General features: G+C 40.8%; 1 protein-coding gene across 16 annotated transcripts in view; it reads right to left on the bottom strand.

Moving 5' to 3' along the window:
- The window catches only part of TMEM164 (transmembrane protein 164), a 314,697-nt gene that overhangs the window by 230,847 nt on the left and 69,672 nt on the right, over positions 1-14,178 (bottom strand). For 15 of the 16 annotated variants that reach the window (XM_036912672.2, XM_036912666.2, XM_036912659.2 and 12 more), the window contains one exon: positions 6,618-6,667. Coding sequence is in view for 12 of the 16 variants with exons in the window: in XM_036912666.2 (XP_036768561.1) it covers positions 6,618-6,667 (50 nt within the window). In the remaining 4 variants the exon portion in view is untranslated. Of the gene's footprint in view, positions 1-6,617; positions 6,668-11,509; positions 11,533-14,178 lie in introns of those variants that run through there. The other variant, XM_057495627.1, reaches the window with a different exon arrangement.

Here is a 14,178-nt window from a genome sequence, read left to right as displayed (position 1 = left end):
GATGGAGCTGGAGGGTATTATGCTCAGTGAAACAAGCCAAGCGGAGAAAGAGAAATACCAAATGATTTCACTTATCTGTGGAATATAAAAACAAAGGAAAAACTGAAGGAACAAAACAGCAGCAGAATCACAGAACTCAAGAATGGACTAACAGGTACCAAAGGGAAAGGGACTGGGGAGGATGGGTGGGTAGGGAGGGATAAGGGGGGGAGAAGTAGGGGGCTATTAAGATTAACATGCATGGGGGGGTAGGAGAAAAGGGAGGGCTGTACAACACAGAGAAGGCAAGTAGTGATTCTACAACATTTTGCTATGCTTATGGACAGTGACTGTAAAGGGGTTTATAGGGGAGACCTGGTATAGGGGAGAGCCTAGTAAACATAATATTCGTCATGTAAGTGTAGATTAGAGATAGCAAAAAAAAAAAAAAAAAAAAAAAAAAAGGGCAGTTCCTGTGTGGTAACCTCCAACGAGTTCTACACAAGGGTATAAAGGGCATATAAAAGTGTAGGCAAAGGGTCTGTTTGTGTTTATACAGAGGATCAAAGCCTAATTGGGCTACCCCGAAAATGAACTAAGATACGATATGAAAAAGAACTTCCAACATCTGCACCCTCTGGAAGACTCATGCCAGAAGATGATCATCAAAAAACCCCAACAAAGATCCACGCACTGCTACAGCTGTAGAAGCATTCATCCCACCAGTTCCTGGACCTGCCATGGGAATGAGGAAGGAGATATCTAAGCTGGCCTGTGCATACAGTAAAACAACAAATTTGACTGGATCTATACTGTTGGAACTCAACCAAGAATTTGGAGAAGTGCAAATTGTAGCACTCCAAAGTCTTACAACTACAGACTATTTACTGTTAAAAGAACATATGGCATGTGAACAGTCCCCAGGAATGGGTTGTTTTAATTTGTCTGATTTCTCTCAGACTGTTCAAGTTCAGTTGGACAATATCCACCATATCATAGATAAGTTTTCACAAATGCCTAAGGTGCCTAACTGGTTTTCTTGGTTTCACTGCAGATGGCTGGTAATTACAGATATGCTTTGGTTATGTAACTATACTCCTATTATGTTAATGTGTGTGCGCAATTTAAGTAGTAGCTTAAAACCTATATATGCTGAAGTTACTCTACAAGAAGATTTGTCAAAGAAATAATCAATCTTCCCATGTTTTCTTCCGCCTGCTACTTCTATAGCTTTTCTTCTTCCTTCCTAATTACAACCCTTAAATAGAATTCGTGCCTCATATCAAATTTACCGAGTATCATAATTCTTCCAAGTGGTAAAGATACCTCAAGACAAATGCTGGGCATAGAAGCCACAGGGCATAAATATGCAAAGAAGTAAAAAGCTAACTTTTTCAAACAATAAGGCTTCTCTCTCACTTACCAACTTCACATTTCCCTGTATGTCCCCGGAAGATGACTGGTTAGCCAGAGACGGGTAAGATTCCTCAAGGGAGGAACAACCTAAGACAGGCACAGTCGCAGGGGGGACATCAGGTGAGAAATTGGGGATCAACAGAGGTGAGGCTTAGAACCTCACCCCCCCGTTCTGAGAGAAATCTTCTGCATATGTGGATGTTTTATTGCCCTGGTCTAGCTTGGATTAACACATAGTCTACAGGCACACACCTGATCATCTACATGTGCTCTCTTACAACACTAAACTATGTTTTCTACCTTTATCTTGTATCTACCTACCACTTCAGCATTTTATTAAAAATAATAATAATAAAGAGAGAAATGTGGTATCCACATATAAATCAAGTATAAAAACCAAATGAGTATTCATATTTGAACTGACTGTTTATAGTTCATAATGCATGAGCAAAACCGAAAGTTTCTGTGATGACTGCCCTTGTACTGTTCACTATGTAACTTATTCATTATGTAAGAATTTGTTCTACATGTAAAAACTTGTTTGTTATGCCTCAGAAGATTGGAGACTGACAAAAATTAGGCTTGGGGTGGAATAATGATTGTGCATTGAGCATTGACTCCCCTATACAGAATTTTATTGTCGTTAACAACCATTTGATCAATAAATATGAGAGATGCCCTCACAAAAAAAAAAAAAAAAAAAAAAAGGACAGACTTCCAATGGTAAAATAAATAAGTAACCGGGATGTAATGTATAGCATAAGGAATATAGTCAAGATATTGTAACAGCCTGGTAGGGTGATAGCTGGAACCTAGAATTATGTATATAAATGTTCTACCACTGTGTTGTACACTTGAAACTCATGTAATGTAATACTGTGTGTCAACTACCCTTCAATAAAAAATAATTATTAAAAAAAAAAAAAAAGCCAAAGATTAGCCTGGGGCGGGAGGGGGGTGGGAGGGCCAGGGCAGATTTAAGCTAAGGTAATCAAACCAACATAACTTAAAACAGGCAAACAGATGAAACAGAATAGAGAACCCATAAATGGATCCTAGTATATTAAAAATTTAATACATGACAAAGATGGTAGTTCAGTTCACTGGGGAAAATGGGAATTATTTAATCTATGCTGCTAGTACAACTGATTATCCATCTTATAAGAAAACAATCAACCACAACCGGGACCCTAGAAGCTATGTAAGAGAATGATCATAATTGGAAATGAAAAAAATATATGTAAAATATTATGTGGAAAAGATTAGCCAAATCAGTACATACAGATCTGGGAAAGGTTATCTGTGATAATGATGATAGACAAAGGACCAATACCTAAAATAAACAAAGAGTTCTTACAAATATAGAAAATAAGAAAATACAAAGAGCTCTCACAAATACAGGAAAAGATTTTTTAAAACCATTGGCTATGGGGAGATAATTTGAACAATTGAAAGAACAAATTTAATTGGATGAAACTATATGTGTGTGTGTGTGTGTGTGTGTGTGTGTGTGTGTGAGCTAATACAGACATTGATTAATAGTCAAGGAAATATATACATTAGGTTATCAAAACTTTATAAAAGAACTATAGAAGCCCAAAGGCAGGCAGACCCAAATCGTACCACTTTGGTGTATTGATTATTTTTAATTAGATGTTACTTAAGAAATAATCAGTACAAGTGGAACGAACATTCTGACCCACCTTTATCTCCAAAAAAACAGTACATAAATCTCCCAAGTAAAAGGTACCCTCCCTGTACCTGGAGGTGAGACATCCTTATTACCATAGACAAGGAACTTAAGAGCAGAGAAGGCTGTAAAAACAAACCTTGTTACTTTTCACTAATTTACTACACCAGTACAAATTCTACTTAGAATTACTAATTGAAGCTCTGGAATATAAGTTTTCTTTGTTTTGTCAATTCCTCACAGATCTACTGTCTCTGTCTAAAAAAGTATAAAAACTTGGCCATTTCTTTAGGTCTCAGTGTCATTATTGGACCTCTGTGCACATATAAACTTTGTTACTTTGTCCTGTTAAACCTGTCTCAGTTCAATTTAATTCTTACACCAGCTAGAAGAACCTTGAAACGTACAGGAAGAAATTTTCTCTCCAACAGAACCGTAACACTACATGCTGGAAGGGAAATGAAGAAAACAATAATCTAATGTATTATATACAAAAGGGAAAAGTGAATAATAACAGCCTGTTTTTGTTAACTCAATATGGAAATATCTGTTAACATATGTATATATAAACATTCATCTATTTGTGTACATACACACACACACATAAACTGGAAGCACCAGAATATAAGGATATATGCACAACGTTTCTTTCGCCACTGATTATAGTGGCAGAAATAGAGAAAGAATTGATGCAAAGATTCACTAACAGAGGAATGGCTAAATAAATTGTTGTGCATCCATGAAATATTTTTGCAGCCTTTTAAAAGAGTAAGCACTACAACAATAGACACTGATAGATTCTCTTAAGATATTGTCAAGTGGAATTAAGTAAGACTACAATATATGTAAGATCCTATTTTTGTAAAATGAACAAAGAACAGTAACAAAACATTCCCAAACCCGTGTGTGTGTGTGTGTATAAATCTATGAGCATGGAGAAAAATATGGAAGGATACATACTGATTTGGTTAATATGCAGGAATGGTGTGGAAAGGTAGAGGTAGTGAGGTAGAGCAGGGACATGGGACATGCATCATGATTAATTTTTCCTATGATGAAAAATGCCGAGATATAAATAGTATAGTAAGAACAGAAGGGACTCCATCTTAAAGCTAAGATTCCATGCTAGAAAGCAGGCAGTTAGGAGGTAAGATTCCTAACATATCTTATGGTAATCAGCCAATAACCGACAAGACAGGGCAAGCAGTCCTAAATGATATGTTCCCACTGCTTGAGGGTAACCACTACTATCCTAGCAAAGAACAGGATCAAGAAATTCTTTGTGTTAAGTTAATCTTACAGAATAGCTAGAGGACTGACTATGGACCGTAACTCACCAGACAGAGACATCATTAGACCACACGTCAAACCTACGCTCCCTTGGCCCTTTACCCCATTCTTGAAATCCTTAAAAGACACAAATCCTAAGCTGTAAGCATGCCTCCTCTCTGAGGTTGCCCACACTCCCCTTTCTTCAAGTGTGTACTTAGCCTTAAAGCCTTCTTACGGCTCAACTTACTGCATTTTATCTCTGCACTCTTCCAAGCCTCTTGGGAGATTAATAAGTGGTAAGCATCTTTGTTACTTTGCTGTTTCATTCAATATTTTAGACTAAAGCGCACAACTTTACTCTCTCTGTCCTACTTCAGACAAGTAGGGAAGGCCTACTAAGATCTCTGATTTGGGCTTGCAAGTTCCCGTTGGCTGGGTGTCCCACACAGGACTGCAGCTATATGATCATGCTCTTTAGTAGCCTGCCTGGAAATCTCCTTTCTTTGCTTTGGGGAAGTTCTCAGAACATAACCTCACTCCATCCAGTGCTCCATGGCTCCCCCAAATCCTGGGGTGGTAGGGGCTTAGTTCCCATGCTGTGCAGATTCAAGCGACACTGGATACCAGGTGACTCTGGCTTCAGGAGCTGGCCAGGGATCTGCCCCTATGCCAAGCAGGAGTTCAGTGAACTTCCCTTTCCTCCCTCTATTCTTCCTTGCTCTCTACTGCCTACATGGCTGCCGCCATTCACTACTATTCTCGCATTAATGAATTCCTTCCTTACCTACACTTGTCCGACCTGTTCATGAATTCCTTCTCAATCCAAGTCAAGAATCCTCCACTGTCCGAGTTGAGGTTTCACCTAGTGCTCTGTAAGAGACCTCCCCAGATGCAGCTGCCCAACAGCAGCAGGAGCCAAACAAATCAAGGAAAAGTAGGAAAAAAAGACCACTATAAAAAATTTTATCCAGTAATCATATTTATGTGTTTTTATGTATATAAATATATATACAAATTCAATTAATTTAGAAAAGATAGAATAATAAACTACATGTGCTCTCTCCTTTTTAAAAAAAGAAAAGCAATAATCAAAATTATCTTTTGGTGGTAGGATTAAGGGTGATGTTTATTTCCTTCTTTAGGTGACTGAATTGTTTTAATGACTGCTGTTACTTTCATAACAATGAAATAAAACTAATAAATGTTACTTTTAAAAGATTACACTGAAAAATCAAGCTCATTTTGGGAAATCAAGGGAGGGAAACTGGGTTAAATACCCCTTCCGCTTAGGAGCTGTCTATACATACAGTATGAAATCAAAATCCATTCCCCCTCGTCCAGCAGGAGGTTACTTACCTAAGGCAAGAGACTAGGTGGCTATTCCAAGGAGATACATGAAGCAGCAAATGGGGCATATTTTCCCCTACCTCACACTTTAATGACTTAAGTAGATCAGAAAGCCATTTCCACCACTCTCCATTACCCAAGGATCTACTGGGCTCTTTACTTCCTGCCCCTGCCCTCTGGCCTGTAGCCATTTCACTGCTCAGGAACAGCTCCAAAATGGGAGCCAGCTCCAAGGTGGAAAGAGATGAAATTAATTTGGTCAATTTAGGACTTCTCATTAGCAACTCTAATAAAAGCTTTGGTGAGTGAGATGGTCAGGACTCACAGTTCAATGAGGATTCCAGGACTCTTGGGAATTTCGTTTAAGCAAACTTGCCTTCAGATAAACACAATTTGCTGGCAATACACTCTAATGTATTTGCTGTTGGCTAATTTTAAGTCAGGGCTTGTAATAAGGTGGTATTTTTCTGTGCTCACTTTAATTTGTACTTCAAGAAAAAAGAAAGAACAAAGGCCTTCAGAGTGAAGAACCATTTCCTCAATGGAGCAGCAGGACCAAAACGGAAAGATTCTCAAGAGGAGAACTGCCTGGCCCCCAACATGGTCTGTCCCCCAGCATGCTGCCCAGAGAACTTTAGGAAGGCAGCAACCTTCCATGGGAGCATGCCTTGGCCACGAACCACCACTACAAGGCCTCGCAAAAAAGGATTTTTTCAGGGCTTGACTGAAGCCCAGTCTCCGCACGCATTTCCCTGGTTCCCTGGGCCTTCAGGACTCTCTGCCCTCACTAAGCCCAGAGACAAAAGCGGTGCAGGCCCAAGGTGTACACGGTGATGTAATCATCACCCGTTGTTATCTGACAGACAGCAGAGTCTGAATAGCAATAACAGAGCAAAAAATAATTTTCCCTTACTTGAAGACAACGGCAGCTCCAGGACATGGAGGGCAGGCCAGAAGAAAAATCTGCAATTGAAAAAGAATGAAGTATGGTTATTAAGAGGAATTCTAGACACACTGAGACGATGTTACTTTTAAAAACCAAACTAATGCAAAAAACACAATCTAAAAAATTCAAAAGGAAAAAGATGTGTTCCAACCATGTTTGTGTTTACACATACACCTGGGTGTGTGCGTGTGTGTATGTCAGAGCAGGGAAAGGCAGAGATGGAAAATGAGGCAGGATTGTTTTGGGAGATAGGGAAAGCTTTCCTTAGGCCCTTTCGGCCTCTACAACACTTACTCTTAACTCTAGAACAATACAATCCTTCAATTCTACAAAAGCTTTTAACCCAGGACAAGTAAGCAAATAACATCTGGTTTGCCTTCCACAGGGAAGGTGGGTTAATCAATACTTAGCACTGCCAGACTTAGCAAATTAAAATACAGGATGCCTAGTTAAATTTGAATTTCAAATGAACAATGAATAATGTTTTAGTTCATTGTTGTTCATTGTTTATCTGAAATTAAACATTATTCATTGTTTATTTGAAATTCAAATTTAACTGGGCACCCTGTATTTCATTTGGCAAACCCTACTTACTGTATTGTCACCCCCAAGGCTCCAAGCCTCCCTTTGATTTTAAGGGAAGCAGAATTTGCCAGCTCAAAATATGTCTCTTTGGCATAATGATTACTTTAGGCTGATTACTTCTGAGAAAGAGCAAACATAGGAAAAGCTCTGGAAACTCAGCAGAAGTTACCCTTCTGTAAGAGACATTTACATTTAGCAGGGAAATCTCCATTTTTAAGGGTGTCTCCCATTCTGTACCAGGAAGAGGAGGACTACAATTCTAGTGACCCTTATCAAGGAAGGAGGCAATGACCTAAATCTGCTTAACCTAACCATTGTTTGCCATGCTTTTTCTGTTAACCTCCCATAACTGACCTCCTGCCCCAGCACCAACCCAACATCTTTTATCTTTAGTTAGAGATGCGATCTAACGTGATGGTTTGGGTTCCTCGGTCTCTCTCATGTACACAGGAGGCATACGTGTTATTAACCGTTATTTTCGTTTTTCTCCTATTAATCTTTTATTGCAAGAACCTAGAAGGTGAGAGGGAGAAGTATTTTACCTCCCCCACATTTGATTTGCTTGTCTCTAAGCATGACTAGGTGGTTTTACCCTTCTATTCTCTAAGGTCCAGCCAAATAAGAAGAACCTCATCCTTCTAATAGATCAGTTCCAGGCTACTTGATTTAACCTTGGCCTGGATTATAGTCTTCAAAAACCGTGCAGCTGTGGTGGTTTGCCCTTTCCTAAAGCACTGGTTCTCAACAGGGACTCAGAAACCCCTGCAGAGTGCTTGTTAACATGCAGATTCCTGGGCTCCCCCATTAAGAATGCTAATGTCTGGGACTCCGGGAATCTGAGGATTTCACAAACACCCCCAGGAGATTCATTCAACCACTCCTGGCAGCCAGCATGGCTGGCTGTTGGCCCCAGCCTGTGCTATTACCAGAATCATTCAACAGAACTAAGGATTGACAAAAGAAGGGAACTCAGGTTTGTGGAATTCCTTCACCCACAGTGATTTCATGGTGCTGTTTACAGAATTTCTGGTGCGTGTCGCTATCTTGTTAAGCATTTAATACCGATTATCCGCATAATGGACTTATTTGGCTTTGTTGTATGTATATCCTGCAGCATTTGGGGCTTCAATTCTCTCAGAATCTGCAGTTAGAAGGAAAGGGTACTGTAAGAAAAATCACGATAAAGAAAGACACCTGCTTGAAACTGTGCCAAGAGGATAAGAAAGAACAAATGGAAAAGGGAAAGGGTCTTGAAAGGAACGGGGCCAGGAGTCCATCACATGCACAGTACCTCATCAGGGAACCCTGCCAAGGAAACACCCAGGGAGAACTGGGCTTTCCCCCTGTGAATCAATGTCATTAAAAGTGCCAAACCAATGACAATTACAGGTCCATGATCCTTTATTGGCAATCACCAAATCCAAAAACGCTTTCAAACACTGAATATCTGGGTTTTTTCCCAAAGCTAATTTGTTAGCAAATATGAGTTCAACTGTGAACTGAGGCTCTTTACAGATTTTCTTTATTCCGTTTATGGTGAGCATTCACTTCTCATAATAAAAATATATTTTGATTGTGGGGTGCTGCCCCAAGCCCCACCAGGAGTATATGTAAAATACTCCGCATTCATTAAATTGCCCTTCGGAAGTCCAAAAATTCTGACTTCTGAAATACATCTGACCTTAATGGTTTGGGATAAGGATTGTCAAACTGGAATTTCAATCATCCAAACATTAACTTACCCCAAAGGCTACACTCAGAAGCTACAGTACACAGAGAGAAAACAGGGGCCCCTCAACCACCTTGGAAAACTCCTTCATACTTCGGGTGTCACCTATGAGTCATGCCAGCCTGAGCTTCTAGAATGCCCAAGATACTGCCAACATGGTCAAAAGAGAAGCAAAAATATGACACTGGGTCCCGCAGTTAAGTCTTTCTTTTTTCTATATGCACAGCCAAGAGGAGAAGAGCCAACCGAGTCTTGGGACAGATTTCCCTGATTTGGCTGTTTCTGATCCATGACAGCCCTATGCCAGAAGCCTGGAAGCCTATTCAAAAGAGCAAGCCTCCAGTCCCAACCCAATCATGGATCTAATTTTTTTAAGGCAGATAATCTCATCTTGACTCTAAATGAGTTTGCTTTCATGTGGCCAAGTCATTCCAACCAACACTGTGTTTCTGCCATCTTCCTGTCTATCCCCACTGAAAGGGTATCTCATTGAGACCCTCCTTACCACAGAACGACTCAGGAGACACGGGCCCACGCAAGAGATTTTATTATCTGAAAGAGAAAATGGCTGCCCCCAGAGAGAGTGAGCAGCAGCTCGTGGGTGAGGAAGTGCATTTTTAAGGAGTAGGGGTAGTGCGTGTTCTGCATTGGTGATTGGATCTTAAGGGGTGGGTGATCATCTGGTCGGTGGTGATTGGATCTTAAGGGGTGGGGGTCTTAGCATGCCAGAATTTGCCTTCACCCACCACTGGGAGAGAGGCTATCTTTTTCAAGCAATCTTTACATCAGATACATGTACACATATCAAATCAGCAGATCTGAAAAAGGACCCCAAATTCATCATATTCCATTTCCAGTAAACTCATGGCCTCCTTGAGCAACTTCAAAGATTTATAACATTGAAAACACCCTGCTCTGTCATGGTGGAGCCACATCCATAATCCACACGTTAGACAAGAAAATAGATATGAACAGATTGGAAGTAGAATAAGGCCATAAAGCCCACTACAAGGGACTAAAAAAGTTAACCAGTTAAAACTAGAAACCCAGAAAAACCTGAGTTAAGGGAAACAAAAGCAAAAATGAACAAGTGGGACTATATCAAGCTGAAAAGCTTCTGCACAGCAAAGGACACCAACAATAGAACAAAAAGGCATCCTACAGTATGGGAGAATATATTCATAAATGACAGATCCGATAAAGGGTTGACATCCAAAATATATAAAGAGCTCATGCAACTAAACAAACAAAAAGCAAACAATCCAATTAAAAAATGGGCAGAGGAACTGAACGGACAGTTCTGCAAAGAAGAAATTCAGATGGCCAGCAGGCACATGAAAAGATGCACCACATCGCTTGTCATCAGAGAAATGCAAATTAAAACCACAATGAGATATCACCTCACACCAGTAAGGATCACCGCCATCCAAAAGACAAACAACAACAAATGTTGGCGAGGTTGTGGAGAAAGGGGAACCCTCCTACACTGCTGGTGGGAATGTAAATTAGTTCAACCATTGTGGAAAGCAGTATGGAGGTTCCTCAAAAAGCTCAAAATAGAAATACCATTTGACCCAGGAATCTCACTTCTAGGAATTTACCCTAAGAATGCTGCAGCCCAATTTGAAAAAGACAGATGCACCCCTGTGTTTATCGCAGCACTATTTACAATAGCCAAGAAATGGAAGCAACCAAGTGTCCATCAGTAGATGAATGGATAAAGAAGATGTGGTACATATACACAATGGAATACTATTCAGCCATAAGAAGAAAACAAATCCTACCATTTGCAACAACATGGATGGAGCTAGGGGGTATTATGCTCAGTGAAATAAGCCAGGCAGAGAAAGACAAGTACCAAATGATTTCACTCATCTGTGGAGTATAAGAACAAAAGAAAAACTGAAGGAACAAAACAGCAGCAGAATCATAGAACTCAAGAATGGACTGGCAGTTACCAAAGGGTAAGGGACTGGGGAGGATGGGTGGGAAGGGAAGGAGAAGGGGGGGAAGAAGGGAGACCTTGTGATTGGCATGTATGATGTGGGAGGGGGTGCACAGGGAGGGCTGTGCAGCACAGAGAAGACGAGTAGTGATTTTGCAGCATTTCGCTATGCTGATGGACAGTGACTAGTGAGGTGCGGGGGGGACTTGGTGAGGGGAGGTGGGTCTAGTGAACATAGTGTTCCTCCTGTAATTGTAGATTAATGATACCAAAATAAAAAAAAAACTAGAAACCCAGAAAAAAATGAGCTAATCAGTTAATCAGTTAAAGCTCAAAAGGCCAGGAACAACTAGGCCTGGAATAGTCAAATATTCCCCAATAAGGAAAAGTATCTCAGCACAGCCCATGTCTTCATTGTGTCAATTAGATCATGCCATTGTAAGATTTATTTCGACCTGCTAAAAGGCCCAGCTATAAACAGCATAATAAAGACAGGAAAAATTCCATCTTAAAGCTAAAACTGCATTTTAAAACCCAAGAAGTTAAGAAGTAAGATTCTTAACATACTCTTCAGCAAAACAAGACAATAACTCAGCCCACCTTGGAGGCAGGGCAGGCAGTCTTGATTGATATGCTCCCAGACCAGGAAGCTACCATCCTGGGAAGAAATCAGAGCAGTAAATTTCTGGTGTTAATTTTGCAGAACTACCTAGACCACTGATAAGAAGAGACTTAATGTCTCACTAAGGATGAACTTAGGTCCACTTAACAAGTCACACCCCTAGCCCTTTGTCACATTCCTGAAAATCCTCAGCTGCCTATAAAACCCCAGACCCTAAACCCTTCAGAACACACCTCTCTCTGAGGTCGCCTGCACTTTCTAAGTGTGTAACCTTTTAACCTTAAACTTTCTCTCTTCAACCTTTCAGGGCGCCTCTCCTCCCTGAGGTGGCCTGTACTTTTTCTCTCTTTAAATAACTTTAAATAAAACTTTTACTGTTTCACTACTGTGTCTCTGCCCTTCAATTCTTTGTTGAGGAGGGGACAAGAACAGAGGAAAATACAAAATGCCCCCCTAAGACCATTAAGCAAAGGAGCCATGTGAAAATAATATTTTAATCTAGAGGGCCAAGGGCCCCCAGCCTTTGCCTGAGTATCCGTACTTCTTTGCTTGGTTGGCTGCCAACCGCCTCTAAATTTTGGTAGCGTGTGTTTTAGACTACCAGGCAGAATGCTAACTATTCCTTCAGCTGCAAACAGGGAAGAGAGGCCACTTGCAAGCGCAAACAAGGCCTGCAGGAAACTGAGAACAGTTATTAAAATCCCTGTTTCCAGATGAAGAAATTCAGGTTTCTTCAAGGTTCTGACAAGACCTCTAACTCCCAATTCAACACTCTTTCCACTTCATACCTGACACAGTCCAGCTCCTCTTCTTTAGACTCTACCCCAACGCCTTGACCCCGTGTCACCCGGGAGTCACCCCAATGGCCCCACACCTGTGCCACCACACAGCTCACAAGATCCACAAGCTTAGCCATCTCCCAACACAAACCTAACTAGGCAGCAAATGACAAAGGTTCACTAGAGAAGGGTTCGTCTTAGCTCCAACCTTACTCATTTCCAAATCTGCTCCATGTTTGCACATCTTGAATCATTTCAAAATTGGGGTCCTTTTTTGCCCTTTTTTCCCCAGAAAAACCCCACAGGTCCCATTCAAAACCATAGTCTCTCCAATTCCCCAGGAAAGCTCCCTGTACTACTCCAAGGTATCCCTTCCCCGAAACTTGTACATTCAGCTCTTTTTGAAGCACACAATCTAGGCACCATCAGCTGTCCCAACTCACCCTCCATCTCTGACCTGCTCTAGTTCCACATTCCCATCTTTCCTACCCAACCTCTCAGCCATCGCTTCTCCTACTTCCTGTCCCTGTTCCCACAGTTTGATCAACACCAAGTTCATGGGCCTCCCATCAACTTCTGCTCCACCCCAACATTAGATTCAGTAAACCCCATTTTCTTAATGCCTAAAGAAGGTAATTTTTGTTCACAAAAGTGTTAGTACTATGGGAAATGCAATTGGAAAGACAGCCAAATCACCAAGACCATCTTAAATGCGGGGCTGACCTGGTTAAGCAGTGAAGGGGGTGGGAAAAATAAATGAATGGGAGAGATTGAGAGAGGAACAGTAGAGTGGTGTTTGATCTGGCACACAATCTTTCTAGGCCTGGGCCTCTGGCTAGTTCTCCGGGTTCCACCTTCTATGGTGGCAGGCAACCACCTGAGGATTCCTAACAAGGAGTACTTATAACCATTACCCACCATAGGCAAGATCCATTCCTTCGGTTGCCAAAGTCTGTCCTAGATTCCCTGATGTTCATACTGTCAAGCCCTCACCCCTCTCCCTGGAACACTGCAATAATCTGTTCACCTATTCTAAGAGGGATCTATCTGAAATACAGCTCCAAACTGCCATTTAGAAGTCTCCAGTGGCTTGCCAATACCAACAGAAAAAACTTAAGCTCCTTAGCATGGCAGGCAAGGCTTTCTCTGCCCAGGACCCTGTCCTCTCCACCATGATGGACTTATGCATTATGCCAAACTCTATCCTGAACAATCTCCATTTTCAGTAAACATGTTTCTATAAACTCATTTTCTAACACCTTCATTTTATTCAATTATAAAGATATGCAGCAATTTACTCAACCAGTCTCCCCTGTCACAAATTAAGTTCTATATTTTCAGATCCTTTACTATTTCCTTAGTCTACTAGATCTTCAAAGGGAATATACATTTTAAGGCTTTTAACCTAGAATTCTAAATTGCCTTCCAAAAAATTCCTTTGAATTTATATTCTTGCCAGCAACACAGAAGAATGAGTTTCTGCCACAACCTATTTAAAAGGCGAAACACTGAATTGGGAGCAGAATGTGCCACCCCAAAGTCTGTCTTGGGCTTAAGGGAGGTTTTGAGCTCCCTTTTTGCCTTTAAAATGACAAGAGAGAAGCTCTGAAAACCAAACAGAAGTTACTACCCTTTTGTATAGGACATTTACATTTACAAGGGAAATCTGCATTTGTAAGAATAGCTCCCTCTCCATATCAGGAAGCAAAGGATGACTCTAAGTCTCTAAAAACTCCAGTCAACGGTGAAGCCAACAAACTGAATCTGCAATAACAATCCTGTGCTTTTCTAGTAACCTCCAGCTGACTCCCTACCCTCAACATCCTTTGATCTATAGCTAGAGATGGTTTTTAAAGTGGTGGCTTGTG

Source organism: Manis pentadactyla, chromosome X (genome assembly GCF_030020395.1).
Source record: "Manis pentadactyla isolate mManPen7 chromosome X, mManPen7.hap1, whole genome shotgun sequence".
Classification (NCBI taxonomy): Eukaryota; Metazoa; Chordata; class Mammalia; order Pholidota; family Manidae; genus Manis; species Manis pentadactyla.
This window is presented reverse-complemented; position numbering and strand designations above follow the sequence as displayed.